At 44.8% G+C, this 19,468-nt stretch overlaps 1 protein-coding gene across 1 annotated transcript in view; it reads left to right on the plus strand.

Moving 5' to 3' along the window:
- SNX2 (sorting nexin 2) overlaps positions 1-19,468 on the plus strand; it is an 87,593-nt gene that overhangs the window by 8,326 nt on the left and 59,799 nt on the right. The window contains exon 2 of the mRNA XM_073556340.1: positions 14,751-14,868. Coding sequence (XP_073412441.1) covers positions 14,751-14,868 — 118 coding nt within the window. The remainder of the gene's footprint in view (positions 1-14,750; positions 14,869-19,468) is intronic.

Consider the following 19,468-nt stretch of genomic DNA (forward strand, 5'->3'; position numbering starts at 1 on the left):
TACACAGTGTCATGCTGGAGTCTTGGGATCCTCATGGAGTTTGTGTGTCCTCTCATATTTGTATATGCAAAAAGCCTCTACAGACAGGAAGAGGACTGGAACTCTAGTGTCATCTATTGGATGTAGCAATTCTAAAGGTCAATACTGACTCTTTTAGTGAGTCACCAGCCTATGGAGGACCGTTAACAGAACAAACATACTTGGGCTGTAACCTGACAGCAACTGTTAATTTTAAAGAAAAATAATTGCGTGGGCTCCTGCGTGGTTATAATAACTAGGAGAGGGAAAGCTGAGGGCTGATATTGATATTCTGGGAAGGAACCAATAGCCATAAAGGTTCCAAGGCTATTAATATCAGCTCGCTTCTGTTTTCTTAGCCTTAACTGGCTAGTTTACAGGGTGACCCCATAAAAAAACTTGATTTGGGGTCATCTATAAAATCTAACCAGCAAATGCTAGGCAGACAGCTGCGAGCTGATATTAATAGCCTAGGAAGGGGCCATGGATATTGGCACCTCCCAGATTAAAAATATCAGCTCTCAGCCACCCCAGAAAAGGCGCATCTATTAGATTCACCAAATCTGGCACTTAGCCTTGCTCTTCCCACTTGCTCTGTAGCAGTGGCAAGTGGGGTTCATATTTGTGGGATTGATGTCACCTTTGTACTGTATTGTCAGGTGACATCAAGTCCACAGGTTAGTAATGGAGAGGCGTCTATAAGACACCTATCCATTACTAACCCCATAGTGACATTGTATAAAAAAAACACACACACACAGAATAAAGTCCTTTATTTGAAATAATGACAGTCCTTTACTGAATTTTAATTAAACCTTACATACCGAACTCCTAATCCACCGAAGCCAACGTTTCATGCAACAAAAATATAAACCACAATATTCCTCACCTGTTCACAGAGTAGATAATCCATAATGTCCCACGATGATCCTGATCAACTTTGAGAGCAGTCACTGATGTGACTGCACTCAAAGACAGCCGGCGATCCCCTGCGGGAGCGATTACCTCCAGTCAGTTTATCACTGAGCTGCCGTCAGAGGTCATCGGAGTTCATCAGCTGATCAGCTCCGTTGCTGTCCATTACGGCACCACTAATGCGTGAGAAAGTTCTCATGCAGTGGTGCCGTAAGTGAGAGAACTGGAACTGATGAACTCCGGTGACCCCTCTCACTGCAGCAAGTAATCGCTCCTACAGTGTATCGCCGGGTAGAGCAGTCACATCTCCTGATGTGACTGTTCTACACATGAGAGCGCCATGGGACACTCGGGACTACGGCGGACTATGTGGACTACGGCAGACAGTTGAGAATATGTTGGTTTATTATTTTACATTATTTCTAGGAGACAAGGGCATCGGGGATTTGGTATTAGGCTACTATAATGGGTTTTCATCACTACGTCTCCCATCAGCGGCACCTGCTGTCACTGCTAAGTGATTTCAGACGTAGCCCGATGGGAGCAATAGTCTCATCAACCCACACCTGCTGACTTGCAGTAAGCTTTTACCGCATGTCACCGCTGCAGGTCGCAGCCATGCTGACATCTGACAGCATAACCCCGCAGCACTCCGACAGATGGTCTTACCGGAGGTAGCGTTACGGCCGATAAGAACCACCACGCTGGTGTTTCCCACGCTGTCATCTGTGTCATAGGAAGCTGGTAAAATGCGAAACAAAAGCGCAGCAAATCCACAAACGTTTTTATACCTGCGTTTTTTGCTGCAGATTTGACTGCTTCAATTGAAGTCAAAGGGTGAAAAACGCTGCAGAAACGCAAAAAGAATTGACATGCTGCAGAAAAACCTCACTGCAAATACTTAAGGAGATTTACTGATCATGTGTACAGCACTTCAGGATTGTCATTGCATTAGCTTGCAAAAGGATTCCATAGCCGTTTTGGCCCATTTCAGCATGGAAAAAACACCATCTAAAACGCGCTGTGTGCACATAGCCTAAAGGATTGGATAAGCCATCAGTGTCTGGTGTGGGTCCGACTTTCAGTACTGATCAACTATTTGAAGGGTTCATGGCACTTGGCAAATGTTCTACCTTTAACTATTTTGTTTAGTTTATGCCACCTACAAAGTATTGCAGCATTAGTCTTTTGAAGAGAATGGGACAAAGCTGCAGTACGCAGCACAGCTCTCATTATGTAGTCTACTCGCAGGTAAACTGAGCAGCGGAAGTTGCAGAGCTCACAGACTGTTGCAGTTGATCAAGTGGGGTACAAAGGCCACAAAATGGAAATTGATGGCCAATCAATCTAATGACTCTTAAAAACCCCAGCCCTGGGACTGCTATGTTTAGAGCTCCAAGTCACGCATGTCTACATATTGTCTTGAACGGATTTATGGTAACATACAGGCTTCAGAGCTGAAATCCAGAACTGTTCTTTGAGGCCCAACATCTGTGTTGATTGGTTTATGGGCCACATTCAGTATTTTACATCAGTATCTATAAGCCAAAACCACGAGTGGAACAATCAGAGGAAAAGTATAATAGAAACGCATCACCATGCCTTCATTTTTCACCCACTCGTGGTTTTGGCTTACAAATACTGATGTAAAATACTGAATGTCTGAGCGTGGCCCTGTTTCTTCTATTGTAGAAGAAACAGGGCAGCATGTGATATAAAGATTACACCAGCCATAATGCTAATAATTATAGTAAGATCTGTGCAGATAGAAATGAAGACAACCCTTGGCCATAGGCCATTATGGAGTACGTGCCACCTACCGGCACCTATGAGCAAAACTGGCTTTCTCTATGGGTGTGAGTTGGGTGGCCCTGCCTATGTAATGAGGTCCATGTCGCGTTTGCTCTTGTAACTGAAAAACTTGTACATTTTGTTTCTGTAGATATTTGAAGTTGCTCAGTAAATTGTCTGTCCTCATGCTGTCTGTCCTACGCTGCACTGTCTGTTATTCAGGGAGATGACCCAAAGTACGGCTAATGTTGGAAGGCGCTTGGCTTTCTGAATTATTTATTAAGCCGTTCTGACTTGATTACAGCTATTTTCCTCCAGTGTCTGTCTCAGAAGATATTGAACCAGTGCTCAAGCCTGAGGCTCAGATAAGGAGTGTGCCGTTTTTTGGAAGCAGGGTTACACCTTCACTGTTCCTTAATGCAGTTTAATTAGAAGTGAGGCCATGGGTGATTTCTGGGGTTGGGATCATTGAGCACCCATATGAACAAAGGGAGGGTTTTGGTTACTTACAATTTGTTACCGGTCGACAAAAATTCTTCTAACCCACATAAAATAATGCAGGAATTCGGACAGACATTTTGTTTCCAACATGAAATTGTAGAAGCTCAGAACCAGGAGGATGAACCCAGAGGACAAATTGAGCCGGTTCCTGGTGTAAGTAATGTAGAATGAAGAAGCAATTTTAGGCTTTCTTACCCAGATTTTTTTCTAGTTACTCATTGATACTGGAAAATGAGACGCTTATTAGGCTTCATTGAATTTTATATTTCGGGATCGGCACAGTGCAGGGGTTGAAGTTGTTTTTCGGTTACCTTTGACCAAAAAGCCCCCAATCACACAAGGGGGTACCTGACTGTCCACTGAAAGATTACATTAGGGAAAAGAAGGATCTGGCCTGTTGTATTTCCCTAGGCCAATTCTTTGTTTTGGGTTTTTTTCCACCGGGAGCTAAGCTGCTTCAGAGGCGTGTGGTCGTGTCTGTCATAGACTGTGTATGGTGGAGTCAGGAGAGTGTGACCGTGTCTGTCATAGACTCTGAGTATGGCGGAGTCAGGAGAGTGTGGCAGTCATAGACTTTTTTTGGTTGAGTAGGGAGAGTTGACCACTGGCCGAATAATCGTTCATGCTACAGCTATGTAATGTGTATGGGGTCCTCACACATGAAATGAATGGAAGGTCTTATATGGTGTTCTGAACCTGCCCTCTTCCACTAGTAATCTAGGTTGGCTGCCATATGTCTAGTGGATATATGTTAATATTTAGCACATGTCTATAACTAGAGGGGGTGCTCTGATATGTCTCAAGTTCAGATTTTTGGTCTATGTTGCAGACTGACCTGTGGAGGAGGGTGTGCTAAGAGCCTGAAACATCTAAGGCAGTGGTCCCCCAACCTTTCTGACTTAAAGAGCCACATTCAGCTCAGAGAGGGTCATGAGCCACATCCAGCTCCCTCCCCCCTCACAGTAGTAACAACCAGAGCCCCCATTACGGGTATAATGATAACCAAAGCTTTTCTACAGAAATCACCCCGAAGCAGTATAACAAGATCCAGTGATCCCCCACAATACCAAATCCAGCTTCAGGCACCACCTCTCACAGGTAGTATCATCCTGTCTCCAGCGTACCATACTTAAATTCAATTGAAACCTCTAAGACCAGTATATTTGCATCCAGATCTGCTCTTCTGTGCAGGGCCACTCACAAAATTCACCATATTGAGATGTTCTCCTCATACCTGTTTACTAGACCTGGAGCTAATGCACCAATCTAGCAGACATCAACGAGCCGCAATTCATGGGACCGCGAGCCACATGTGGCTCCCAAGCTACAGGTTGGGGACCCCTGATCTAAGGCATTAGCCAACTGGTCCGTTATATCCTGAAGACCATATATCTTATGTGATCTTGGTGAGACAAGCCTGCCGGAGGTGTGTGGTGATTACACCATGACCAGTCCATTTGATCATTAGAAAGTCATGCCACCACCAAAGAAACACATTGATGTGACAGTAGAAATCTGCACAGAATGCATGTAATTCAGATTACTGGGAAATTGCACCCGAAATGTTGCAGTGTGGTGGCCGGCGGTGAGGTTTCCAGTGATGTTTGCCAAGAAATGGAGTAACGCAAACCAGAAGATGAGAATCTGTAAGGCAAAGCTCTGGATAAAAGGCAATATGCACTGACAGGGAATGTCAAAACACTGTGTGAACGAGATGCCCCCATTATAGATTCATGCAATCAAGGATGTCACGATACAGGGATAATGCACGCAATGATCTCACAATACAGGGACCAAGTCATCCATGTGTCGGTGCCCTAAGGACCACAATACCAAACTCCCAAAAGATGACTCACCGATCAGGTCCCAGGACTCTGCCCTAAAGTCCTCATGCACCTCACCTCTCTGAGTCTCCTATAGCATCAAGTCAGGAGGCCGCTGAATGGGACGTTTGTGACCACCACACTCAGGCATTGAATCCAACGCATGAAGACGGAAACTCCCTCGACTTGGTCTTCTCTCGGCTTTGTGCAGTGGATGATTTTGCAAACTCCCCTCTCCCGCTCTCTGACCACAATCTTCTTTCATTCTCTATAAAGAACTGCCAGGCTGCTCAGGTCACCCCCACTGTCCAGACTTATAGAAACATACAGGCCATTAACACCCAGAAACTTCTGAAGAACTTGCAGTCTTCATTGGCCCCTATCTCCTCCCTCTCATGTCCTGATTCTGCATTGAAGCATTACAATGAAACATTTCAAACTGCCCTGGATGAATTTGCACCCCCTATAAATAGAACACCACAACGCAGACGGCGACAACCCTGGCACACGGTGCAAACACGTTTCCTGCAGCGGTGCTCCAGGTGCGCCGAACGTCTGTGGAGAAAATCCAATCTACACGAAGATTTCATCCATTTTAAGTTTATGCTTAGAACATACAACACTGCCCTTCACCTCTCCAAACAAACCTATTTCAACACCCTCATCATCTCACTGTCCAATAACCCGAAAAGTCTCTTTGACACTTTTCATTCTCTACTCAATCCAAGAGTACAGGCCCCAACCACGGAGCTCCGAGCTGACGATCTGGCCAATTACTTCAAAGAAAAAATTGACCAGATCCGACAGGAAATTATCTCCAAATCCCCTCATACCATGCACTGTCCTCCCTCCCCCACTGCATCTAACTCACTCTCTGATTTTGAACCAGTCACAGAAGAAGAAGTAAGCAGGCTCCTTGCATCTTCTCGCCCAACTACTTGCACCAGTGACCCATTTCCGTCACATCTCCTCCAGTCCCTTTCCCCTGCTGTCACCCCTCACCTAACTAAAATATTTAACCTCTCTCTCTCTTCTGGTATTTTTCCCTCCTCATTTAAGCATGCCATCATACATCCACTACTTAAAAAACCATCCCTCGACCAAAACTGTGCCGCTAACTATAGACCTGTCTCTAATCTTCCCTTCATCTCTAAACTCCTGGAACGCCTGGTCCACTCCCGTCTTATCCGCTATCTCTCAGAAAACTCTGTTCTCGACCCTCTCCAATCCGGTTTCCGCTCTTTACACTCCACTGAAACTGCCCTCACTAAAGTCTCTAATCTGCTAACAGCTAAATCAAATGGTCATTACTCCATGCTAATTCTCTTGGATCTCTCTGCAGCATTCGACACTGTGGATCATCAGCTCCTCCTCACTATGCTCCATTCCATTGGCCTCAAGGACACCGTTCTCTCCTGGTTCTCCTCCTATCTCTCCGACCGCTCCTTTGCTGTTTCTTTTGCCGGTTCCTCCTCCTCTCACCTTCCCCTTACTGTTGGGGTTCCTCAAGGATCGGTTCTAGGCCCCCTCCTCTTCTCCTTGTACACTGCCCTTATTGGTCAAACAATCAGTAGATTTGGTTTCCAGTACCATCTCTATGCTGATGACACCCAATTATACGCTTCTTCTCCTGACATCACGCCAGCCTTTCTAGAAAACACTGGCGATTGTCTAAACGCTGTCTCTAATATCATGTCCTCACTATATCTGAAACTGAACCTGTCAAAGACTGAACTCCTTGTGTTTCCTCCCGCTACTAATGTACCTACACCCGACATTGCCATTTCCGTCTGTGGTTCCACTATTACTCCCCAGCAACATGCCCGCTGTCTTGGGGTCATACTTGATTCCGAGCTTTCCTTTGCCCCCCACATTCGATCACTGGCTCGCTCTTGTCATCTGCACCTCAAAAACATTTCTAGAATTCGACCTTTTCTTACTTTAGACTCTGCAAAAACTCTTACTGTTTCTCTTATTCATTCTCGTCTCGACTATTGTAACTCTCTTCTAATCGGTCTCCCTCTTACCAAACTCTCCCCTCTCCAATCTGTCTTGAATGCTGCAGCCAGGATCATATTCCTCACCAATCGTTACACCGATGCCTCTACCTTGTGCCAGTCATTACACTGGCTACCCATCCACTCCAGAATTCAGTATAAACTTATTACCCTCACCCACAAAGCCCTCCATGGCTCAGCACCACCCTACATCTCCTCCCTTGTTTCAGTATACCACCCTACCCGCGCCCTCCGTTCTGCTGATGACCTGAGGTTAGTATCCTCAATAGTCAGAACCTCCCACTCCCGTCTCCAAGACTTTACACGTGCCGCGCCAATTCTTTGGAATGCACTTCCCAGGTCAATACGATTAGTCCCCAATCCCCACAATTTTAAGCGTGTCCTGAAAACGCATTTATTCAGACTGGCCTATCGCCTCAACACATTAACCTAACCTATCCCTGTGTGGCAGAGCCAAAAGTTTTACCATAACCAGGTTCCCAGCATCATGTTCCCACATGCTTTATGCATCCATTAGCCCTCTGTGTCTGTACTGTTACACACTTAACATTATGGCTGGTCCATACAATCAGGGCAACTGTTACCACCCACCTTTCGTGTCTACCTCTTTCCTCATAGACTGTAAGCTTGCGAGCAGGGCCCTCACTCCTCTTGGTATTTGTTATAATCTACTGTATGTGATTATTGTTATGCTGTAATGTCTATTGTCTGTACAAATCCCCTCTGAAATGTAAAGTGCTGCGGAATATGTCGGCGCTATAAAAATAAAATTTATTATTATTATTATTATTATTATTAATCCAGGATTCCTCGGCCATCACAGGCTTATGTGCATTGCTTCTCCCGGGGGGTGTAATCTGCAGACAGTCCCCTCCATGCACTGATCATATTCAGTAATACATAGACAAACGACACACTGCACTGATTGTTCACAAATGGGTTAACCTGGTGTTATATTGTTTCTCCATTTACCGCTATTCCAAAACACCACAGAAAAACAGACCGCGCTCATTAACACTGCAAAAATTGTGCCATACTCGAGTGTGATTTGGAAAGCTGCTCCTTTTTTAATTGATAATTAAATATTCAGGCCTTGGGACCGCATTGGACTTGTGCTGAGAATAGCTGAGGACAGATAATTTTTGCATTATAAAGTTGTCTGTACTAGCAGAAAGTTTTGGAAATCCCTGGATTATTACAACGCTGCCAATAAATGGTAATGAGAAAATCCAAACGAGGGGAAGAACGATACAAGGCAGCCGGCAGTTACCAGTGAGAAGGGGCAGGAGCTCCACTCCCATATTAAATACACGACACAGTTATGATTCAGAGTATTTTTTATGTTCAACATCTGCCTCCGTGCATTATTTTATTTTTTGCATTTTGACTAGTCAACTTGTTGGTCTGAATGCTGCCCGTGCTCAGGACGGCATACTGAGGTGGAAGATCCACTTTAAAATCTGAGGGCATATTTCTTGTAGGAGAGGGATATGTGCTGGTCACGCCTCGTTCAGATCACTGCTTTTCACGGACATGTTCTAGTCTTGTTTTTCAGTTTGCACCCATACCTACTAAAGCCTATGCTGCTATTCATAAATTTGTGGGGTTTTTTTCTTAAGCAGATAGAGATGGGTGAGCCCAAACACTAAAGTTCGGCATCCGCACAGAACACCTACTGTTTGAACACGAACACCGAATAGACTTCACCAGGACGTCCATGTTACTGTTCGAGTTTGGCCCCCCCGAACACCGGGTGTTTGTCTCGCTGTCATATGCACGATAGCACAGCAAACACCACTTTTGATCAGCGGTAAATTTATTACCGATAGTGAGACAGCTACGGTTCCCATGCTGTCAAATGACATTGTGAGCCCACAGCTGTGATCAGTGGTACAGTACCTCGGGACACTGCAGCAGCTGATGGAACTACTGCTCCCATCAGCCGAAGCCCGCTGCTGATAACAGGCTGCATTCACACGTTCAGGTTTTTTCGCGTTCTCACCGCGAAAACGCAAAAAACAGCATCCCATGCAATCCTATGGGATTCCGCAATGCTGTGCTAATACTGCGGATTTTCCCGCGGCGGAATCGCATCGCGGAAAAATCCGCAGCATGCTCATTAATTTGCGGAATCGCGGCAATTCCGCCCACATAGGAATGCATTGTTCTGTTTATTTTCCGCATATGGCTGTGCCCACCATGCGAAAAGTAAGCACAACATTTGCGGATGGTACCCACGGTCCAGAGGAGAGGAGACTGTCCTCCGGGCTCTGGGTACCATATCCCTGTAAGAAATAGAATAAAAATTAAAAAATCGGGTTATATTCACCTTCCGACGTCCCGCGCAGCGTCGCCAGGCTTCAGCGATACACGCGGCAGCTCCCTTTCCCAGTAATAGCCACATGCGGAAAGTAAGCGGAACAATGTATTCTTATGTGTGCGGAATTCCCACGATTCTGCAAAAAGAATGAGCATGCTGTGTATTTTTCCGCGATGCGATTCCGCCGCAGAAAAATAAGCAGCATTAGCACAGCATTGCGGAATGCTATTGAATACAATGGGTTGCTTATTGTATGCGATTTTGTGGCGAAAAAAACGCATAAAATCCGCGGCAGTTCCGCAAGTGTGCACGTAACCTGACACTTGGACCATTGTTTGTGTATGTGAAAATCCACAGATGTCTGAATCAGAACTTTTTATACGTTTTGCTCTGCCTTAATTTAAGATTGATCCTAATGTGTTGGGTATGGGTGAGGTTGATAGTGCCACGCTCTGTACCGCATTGTGTAAAATGATGGTTTTATATGGGTGGCAGGAAATAAGACCTCTGATTCTTTTGTCTTTTAGAAATGTTTGTTTCTACAGAATGTGCCACCTTTGCATCTTCCTTTCCTGTGTAAACTAGAAAAAAATATTTCTGAATAAATTGCACAAGTATGGTCTAATGAAAAAGAAAAGTATTGCTCATTCACTTCAACTTTTGTGACTCATAATAGTACTCAGTGCTTTGTGTTAGTCATTTTTCAGACTTAACCCTTTCGCGCCTGAGCCTGTTTTTGCCTTCGTGACCAGGCCAATTTTTTCAATTCTGACCAGTGTCACTTTATGAGGCCATAACTCTAGAACGCTTCAACGGATCCTGCTGATTCTGACATTGTTTTCTCATGACATATTGTACTTCAGGATAGTGGTAAAATTTCTTAGATATGAACTGCGCTTATATGTTAAAAAAATCGAAATTTGGCAAAAATTTTGCAATTTTCAAACTTTTAATTTTTATGCCCTTAAATCAGAGAGTGATATCGCACAAAATAGTTAATAAATAACATTTCCCACATGTCTACTTTACATCTGCACAATTTTGGAAACATAATTTTTTTTTTTTTTTGGAAGTTATAAGGGTTAAAAGTTGACCAGCGATTTCTCATTTTTACAACAAAATTTACAACACCATTTTTTTTTAGGGACCACCTCACATTTGAAGTGAGTTTGGGGGGTCAATATGACAGAAAATACCCAAAAGTGACACCATTCTAAAAACTGCACCTCTCAATGTACTCAAAACCACATTCAAGAAGTTTATTAACCCTTCAGGTGCTTCACATGAATGAATGGAATGTGGAAGGAAAAAATAAACATTTAACTTTTTTTCACAAACGTTTTACTTCAGAACCATTTTTTTTATTTTCACAAGTGTAAAACCAGAAAATGAACCACAAAATTTTTTTGTGCAATTTCTCCCAAATACGCCGATACCCCGTATGTGGGGCTAAACCACTGTTTGAGCACACGGCAGAGCTCAGAAAGGAAGGAGTGCCGTTTGACTTTTTCAATGCAGAATTGGCTGGAATTGAGAGAGGACGCCATGTCGCATTTGGAGAGCCCCTAATGTGCCTAAACAGTGGAAACCCCCACAAGTGACCCCATTTTGGAAACTAGACCCCTTAAAGAACTTACCTAGATGTGTCGTGAGCACTTTGAACCCCCAAATGCTTCACAGAAGTTTATAATGTAGAGCCATGAAAATAAAAAATCATTTTTGTTCCACAAACATGATCTTTTAGCCCCCAATTTTTTATTTTCACAAGGGTAAAAGGAGAAATTGGACCCCAAAAGTTGTTGTCCAATTTGTCCTGAGTACACTGGTACCCCATATGTGGAAGAAAACTACTGTTTGGGCACACGGTGGGGATCGGAAGGGAAGTAGTGACGTTTTGGAATGCAGACTTTGATGGAATGGTCTGCGGGTGTCATGTCGTGTTTGCAGAGCCCCTGATGTGCCTAAACAGTGGAAATCCTCCACAAGTGACCCCTTTTTGGAAACTAGACCCCCCCCAAGGAACTTATCTAGATGTGTGGTGAGCACTTTGAACCCCCAAGTGTTTCACTAAAGTTTATAATGTAGAGCCGTGAAAATAAAAAAATCATTTTTTTTCCACAAAAATGATCTTTTAGCTCCCAATTTTTATTTTCACAAGGGTAACAGGAGAAATTGGACCCTAAGAGTTGTTGTCCAATTTGTCCTGAGTACGCTGGTACCCCACATGTGGGGGGGGACCACTGTTTGGGCACACGGTGGGGCTCGGAAGGGAAGTAGTGACGTTCTGGAATGCAGACTTTGATGGAATGGTCTGCGGGCGTCATATTGCATTTACAGAGCCCCTGATGTACCTAAACAGTGGAAACCCCCAATTCGAATTCCAACCCTAACCCCAACACAACCCTAACCCTAGCCCTAACCCTAGCCTGCCTACCTGCTTTTTTTTTTTTTCTTTACTTTTTTTTTTATTTTTGTGTTTTTTATTTTTTGTATTTTTGACTCATAGTAACGCCACTTCTCTGATCTCACACTGGCAGATGATCAGAGGAGAAGCAGCGTTACTATGTGACAAGATCGCTGCCCGGCACATAGTAACGCCACTTCTCCTCTGATCTCACACTGACAGATGATCAGAGGAGAAGCAGCGTTACTATGTGACAAGATCGCTGCCCGGCACATAGTAACGCCACTTCTCCTCTGATCTCACACTGACAGATGATCAGAGGAGAAGCAGCGTTACTATGTGACAAGATCGCTGCCCGGCACATAGTAACGCCACTTCTCCTCTGATCTCACACTGACAGATGATCAGAGGAGAAGCAGCGTTACTGTGTGACAAGATCGCTGCCTGACACAGCTGTGCCAGGCAGCGATCAGCTGTGCCAGGCAGCGATCTAGTCACACTGTAACGCTGCTTCACCTCTGCTCATCTGTCAACATGAGCTCAGAGGAGAAGTCGCGTTATAATGAGGGAGATCGCCGGGAAACAAGCAGCTTTCCCAGCGAGCTCTCTCATTGGCTGCTGTGACGCGACGTCATCAGGACCTGAACCAATCAGGTCTCGATGACGTCGGGGGTCCCAGCATGCATTGTGCACCGGGATCCCCGCGTTATAAGGTATGAGGGGGTCCCGGGGGGCACAAAACCGCCGACAGTAGATAAACGTCGGCGCTGCACAAAGCCCAGCAAGCGCCAACGTTTATCTACTGTGGGCGGTCGCGAAGAGGCTAAAACCTCACAAAGTACACGGAGAACGTGTTTGTAGCTCGGGTTTGGTTTTCTCCTATAGTGAAACTGAGTAAGGCGAATCTGGAACTGATGCCAAAAAGCTTTCCCTTGCCTTTTGTCTTTGGGATGTGTTCCAACTTTGAGCCATAAAAAATAACTAATACGCAGCACGTTAACCCATTGTCATCTGTAGGATCTTTACTTAAGGCTAGTATCAAATTCACTAAGATTTGTTGCACCATGGGCGACCCAAGCATCACGAGGAAATCTTTGCAAGCTGTCACCCGGAATAGAATCGTAGAGTTGGAAGGGACCTCCTGGGCCATCTGGTCCAACCCCCTGCTCAGAGCAGGATTCGCTAAATCATCCCAGCCAGATGTCTGTCCAGCCTCTGTTTGAAGACTTCCATTGAAGGAGAACTCACCACTTCTCGTGGCAGCTTGTTCCACTCATTGATCACTCTGTCAAAAAGTTTTTTCTAATATCTAATCTGTGTCTCCTCCCATTCAGTTTCATCCCATTGCTTCTAGTCTTTCCTTGTGCAAATGAGAATGAAATTGATCCTTCTACAATGTGACAGCCCTTTAGATATTTGTAGACCGCTATGAAGTCTCCTCTCAGTCTTCTCTTTTGCAAACTAAACAATCCCAAATCCTGCAACCTTTCCTCATAAGACAGGGTTTGCAGACCGGTCACCATTCTGGTTGCTCTTTTCTGAACTTGCTCCAGTTTGTTGATGTCTTTTTTAAAATGTGGTGCCCAAAACTGGACACAATATTCCAGATGAGGTCTGACCAAAGAGGAGTAGAGGGAAATAATGACTTCACGTGATCTAGACTGTATGCTTCTGTTAATACATCCTAGAATTGCATTTGCCTTTTTTGCTGCTGCATCACACTGTTGACTCATATTCAGTCTGTGATCTATTAGTATACCCAAGTCTTTTTCACATGTGCTGTTGCTTAGGCCTATTCCTCCCATTCTGTATGCTTTTTTTCATTTTTATTGCCCAGATGTAGTACTTTGCATTTTTCCCTGTTAAAAACCATTCTGTTAGTTGCTGCCCACTTCTCCAGTTTATTTATATCTTTTTGAATCCTCTCTCTCTCTTCTCTAGTATTAGCTATCCCTCCTAGCTTTGTGTCATCAGCAAATTTAATCAGTTAACCCTCAATTTCTTCATCTAAATCGTTGATAAAGATGTTGAGCAATACAGGGGCAAGGACAGAGCCCTGTGGTACGCCACTTGAGACATTCTTCCAACTGGATGTGCTGCCATTTACGACCACTCTTTGGGTCCGATCACTAAGCCAGTTATGAATCCACCTAACAGTTGCTTTGTCCATTCCATACTTAGTCATTTTTTCAATAAGGATTGTATGAGAGACTTTGTCAAATGCTTTGCTGAAGTCAAGATATACTATATCTACAACATTTCCTTGATCCACCCAATCAGTGATTCCGGCATAGAAGGAAATTAAGTTAGTCTGACATGACTTATTAGTTACAAACCCATGCTGACTCTGTTTAATAGAAGTTTATAATTTATGCCGGTATCTGGCCTAAATAATAGTACCATCTTTAGGCCATTCCTTCCCCCTCCTCCTACCCCCACCAAGTCTAGCATGCTTTAAAAAAAAACCAAATTGCGTAATTGTGGCCTTTTCTAAAATGTGGCTATGTGATATCACAATGGTGGCGCATGGTTCCCCTCTATATATAAAGTACTCTTGTTTAATTTTAGAACAGGGGCAAAAAGTGGATTTTAATAGGGTTACAGTAAAGTTGGATGTTTTACTGAAGAGCCCCCTGGATGCCGGGTTGGTTTGAGGCTTATCCTTGTGTCTGTCTGTACTTCAGATCTGCGGTCAGATGCTGGACGTGCCTCTGCTGCAGTGAACGGAGGGGCTGCTTTGTTTTTAGCTGGTGCAATCATTGTGCCTCGATGACTTGTGATGGACCGTTTCCTTACCTATTGTTTGTTTCTAGGCTTAGGAAATGGAAAGTGCTGACACCTAAACCGATTTCCTTTCTGCTTTGACCATGAAAGCACAGAGTCAGCTGTTTATAGGCAGACAGACCTGTGGAATACAACGTGTTAACTTGTGTTTTATATATTTTCTCCTTGTTTTCCAGTCCAGCCCGTCCTCTCCTGAGCCCGCCAGCCTTCCTACAGAAGATATCAGTACAAATGCTAATGGCCCCAAACAAACAGAAGTTATTCTGACTGATGACCGGGAAGATCTTTTTGCTGGTAATTTTTCTCCTTTATTTATCCAATGAAAGTGATAATACATATAGGAAAATTAAATGATTGCCTGGCTTTTTAGTAGCCATTAATGTGCAAATAATTGATGTGAAAAAACAGAAACCCCCCCCCCCCCCCCAAAACCCCACCAAAATTAAGCAATTGGAGGGTCGGTGCTCACTGCAGTGCCACATTGCCATTGCGGTTTTCATGCCACACAGTGTTGCCGTACAGATCGGCCACTTTCATGTGTGTGCACCTAGCAGACATTGCATGGTACTGCTATGAAGAGGCTGCAACAACAAACATCAGTGCTTTTACAATCTTTTGGAATGAAGGAGGATCTGGATTTCTCATTTTACCGTATGAAAGAGTTGTTGCTATTTTCTTACAGCTGTTGTCCTATCTAGGATGTTTATTGCATATCCACCACTGGGACCTGCAATTCACTCAACAAAGCCAATCCCCAGTTGCGCACTGAAATCAATAGTGGGGTGGCTGTTATTATTTTTATTATTATTAGCTGAACAATAATATATAATTAAAAAAAAATAATTTCCTGTGAATGTGTAGAGGATATACATATAAAATAAAATCCACGCCATTAATACATATGCCCTGCCAGTTATCAGATACCCTGCTGGCATAGTGTGCTGGCCAACAGAAGAGATGGAAGCTGCAGATGTGAAGACACGAAAGCTCCTTACAATGCATGGAGGTCTCCACCCTAAGTCTAGCACCCAAAGATTGTATACCAACAGAAAGGAGGGTGGTGAGGCTTGATGAGCATCCAAGCCACCATCACTAATGAAACAAGGAGTATCCAGGAATACATCAGAAAAATGGCACAGAAAGATGAGATGCTGAGAGAATGTCTAAGGTTTGTTTCACACATCAGTTTTTTCCTCAGTTAAAATCCGCTACAATGGCGGACAACGGATCTGTTCCTGTACTGACCACAACATTTGGCACCGGACCGTTGTTTTAACAGATCCGTCGAAGAATTTTAAAGGAACCGCTGCCTGGGGAGGAGAGAGAGAGAGAATTGTTTTCAGCAGCCAGAACAGGGTTTAGGGTTAAAGGGAATCTGTCACCCCTTTTTTTTGGCCTTTCAGCTGCCGGCATAGACATCGGGGGCTTATCTACAACATTCTGTAATACTGTAGATAAGCCTCCGATGTAACCTGAAAAAGAAGAAAAACACGTTATATTATACTCACGGAGGTGGGCGGTCCGGTCCGATGGGTGTCGACGTCCCGTCCGGCTCCTCCCTTCTTCATGCGATGCCGTTCTCTTCTCCTGTCCTGTAATGGTTCCGGCGCAGGCGCACTGCTCTGCCCTGTTGAGGGCAGAGCAGAGTCCTGCACTGCGCAGGCATCGGGAGAGGTCTGGCGCCTGCGCACTGCAGAATTCTGCTCTGCCCTCAACAGGGCAGAGCAATGCGCCGGAGCCATTTCAGGACGGGAGAAGAGAACGTCATTGCATGAAGAAGGGAGGCACTGGACGGCGACACCCATCGGACCGGACCGCCCACCTCGGTGAGTATAATATAACGTGTTTTTCTTTCAGGTTACATCGGAGGCTTATCTACAGTATTACAGAATGCTGTAGATAAGCCCCCGATGTCTATGTCGGCACCTAATAGAGGGAAAAAAAGGGTGACAGATTCCCTTTAAATTTGCGGCCGAGGCAAATCCTCCAGGCATGCGCAATGTAAAATGCGGATCCGGCCGCCCGAAAAAAACCTTACATTGTCCGTCCAGACATGTTGGCGGATGCCAAAATTTTGGCGGATCCGCAAAAAACGGATCCAACGGATGGCCATCCGTCAAGATCCGCCTGTAATGCAACTCAATGGGGGAAAAAAACTGATCCGCCAAGCAAAATGGCAGATCTGTTTTTTTTTTGCAAAACGGCGGATCTTGACTGATTTGAAAAAAACTGATGTGTGAAACAGGCTTAAGGCAGAAACAACAGATCTGGAAGGAAGAACAGGAACATGAAGCGCCATGGCAAGACAAGCCGCTGCATGGGATGTACCATCGACAGATAATGGAGGTGGCTGACATGGAGAAATCCTACCAATGGCTGGAGAAAGCTGGACTCCGAGACAGCACAGAAGCACTAATCATATCAGCACAAGACCAAGCACTAAGTACCACTTCCATAGAAGCAGGAATCTACCACACAAGACAAGACCCAAGGTGCAGACTATGCAAAGAAACCTCAGAAACCGTCCAACACATAGTGGCAGGATGCAAAATGCAAGCAGGAACAGCGTATACTGAACGCCACAGCCAAGTAGCGGGAATTGTATACAAGAACATCTGCACAGCATATGGGCTAAGTCCAGGTGGGAGACCCCAGAGAAAGTGGTGGAGAATGAAGGGGCTAAAATCCTGTGGGACGTCAAGATCCAGATAGTTAAGCAGGTGTTGGCTAACCAACCAGACATTGTGATAGTAGACAAGGATCAGAACGCAGCAATGATAATAGATGTGGCAGTGCCAAGTGACTGCAACATCAGAAAGAAGGAATATGAGAAGTTGGAGAAATAACAGGGCCTCAAAGGAGAACTGGAGAAGCTGTGGAAGGTGAAGGTAACAGAGATTCCAGTGGTGATAGGGGCCACTGCTCCAAGTGCTCCTAAGTTGAGAAATTGGCTACAACAGATCCCAGGAGCAACATCTGAACTCTGTCCAGAAAAGCGCAATGCTGGGAACAACTAAGATCCTGCGCAGAACCCTCAAACTCTCAGGCTTCTGGTAGAGGACACGATAATGAGAAAGGACAACAAAGACCACCCCCCGGTGGGGGGGGGGGGTGAGAAATAAGTTTTTATATATTAATAACAATGATCAAATGGTGACAGACTGTTTAAGAGGGGGGAGAGCACCCTTCCACTTGCAGGCTTACATCCTATACATTAACGGGGTTGTCTGTCCTCAGCAGAAAGGTTTGCAGTCACCCTGTCTCTAGATATTCTGGGACATCAGAATCCTGTTGGAGCAGAGCTATGTGTTAGTAGTGACCACAGTTGTGCATCTGCTTTCAGGAATTTGCTAATATTGTTAGATTCTACTTCAGGTTAATGCCGTGTTCTTCAGTGGACACCACTTCACCCTTCACCACATAGTAATATAGAGATTACTGGTTAAACATGAGTTTACACTTTACTGACATCCCAAGGGCAGCACTTGGAGGCTGGATCTTGGACACGTCCCGTCACTCGGCTCATTTACATGCATATATTGACTTCTAGCCCCTTTATGGATTCAGTTTATTTCTTTATCTTTGGGACTTAATCAGCTTGAATTTAGGACTAAATAATATGGTATGGCCAGGTTCACATTGCGTTTAACCAGCCCGTTCAACGCATAGCGTTGACGGGCTGGTTAAACGGTATAGCATAAGGCGATCGCGTTATGCTATACCCGCTAGCGCTGATGATTCACAGCATGTGTCGCGATGCGCCTGACAATGGAGGGCAATGGCAGCGTTAACGGACTGCGTTATGCCGCGGTGTAACGCAGTTCGTCTAACAGACTGCCTAACGCAGTATGAACCCAGCCTAATACAATTGACTGTATATTTGCTTTCTGCAAAGTGAACAGGCGAAGAAACCAAACCTTGACTTGTAATTAGTCATTGTTCTGGCTCGATCTGGTATTATCCCGCGCCCGCTTTCATACAACCACCTTATCTTGGTTTTGAAGATCAAGAACCTTCTATAAACATGATTGTACTGGTTCCTCATAGCATTAGCGGGTGAGTGAGCGACAGAAGGCCGGATAGCGCCCCCTGTGTCAAGCTGCAGGGAAGAATATGCTGATCACTAGCAGATGTGCAGGGCACAGAGAGGGAGGAGCACAGCAACATCTCCACTTACTGTGTGCTGTAAAATACCATGTGCCTGAGGTTTTATATTTTACTATGCCAAATAGCTCTTAAAAGGAATGTCACCAGTTTTTTGCCACCTAATTTGAGACCAGCATAATGGAGACAGAGACCCTGATTTCAGTGATGTCATTTACTGGGCTACTTGCGTTAAATTTTGATAAATTCAAGATTTTATAAGCAACACATTATCACTAGAGGACTAGTAAACCTGTGCCATGTAGCCCTTCATATTCCTGCGCTCTGCCCCCATCACTGATTGGCAACTCTGCCTATGCACAGTGTACACAGAAAGTGGTGTGGGCGGGGTTGTGCAGAGCTCTGAATTCTGATCTGTAGCAGAGAAAACGGTGACTTCATCAAAATGGCAGTATTCGGCAAAGTACCGTAAGTGACACATCGCAGGAAGCAGGGTCTCTTCCCATACATCATACTGATCTCAGATGGGGTAGCCAAAACCTGCTGACAGATTACCTTTAAGATACCTCTTTATCACAAAATGCCATTCAGGTTGAATAATAAATCTCAATTTCTATGTTCGCTTTAATCCCTTAGCTACCGCTGACTGGTTAGTACGTGGTTAGTACGTCAGCGGTTGGTATCCACTGCTTTGAGGTGGGCTCCGGCGGTGAGCCCACCTCAAAGCCGCAACATGTCAGCTGTTATAAACAGCTGACGTGCCCGCAATAGGCGCAGACGGAATTGCGAT

The sequence above is a fragment of the Dendrobates tinctorius genome, unplaced genomic scaffold (genome assembly GCF_039654945.1).
Source record: "Dendrobates tinctorius isolate UK_male_01 unplaced genomic scaffold, ASM3965494v1 ptg000003l, whole genome shotgun sequence".
In the NCBI taxonomy this organism is placed as follows: domain Eukaryota; kingdom Metazoa; phylum Chordata; class Amphibia; order Anura; family Dendrobatidae; genus Dendrobates; species Dendrobates tinctorius.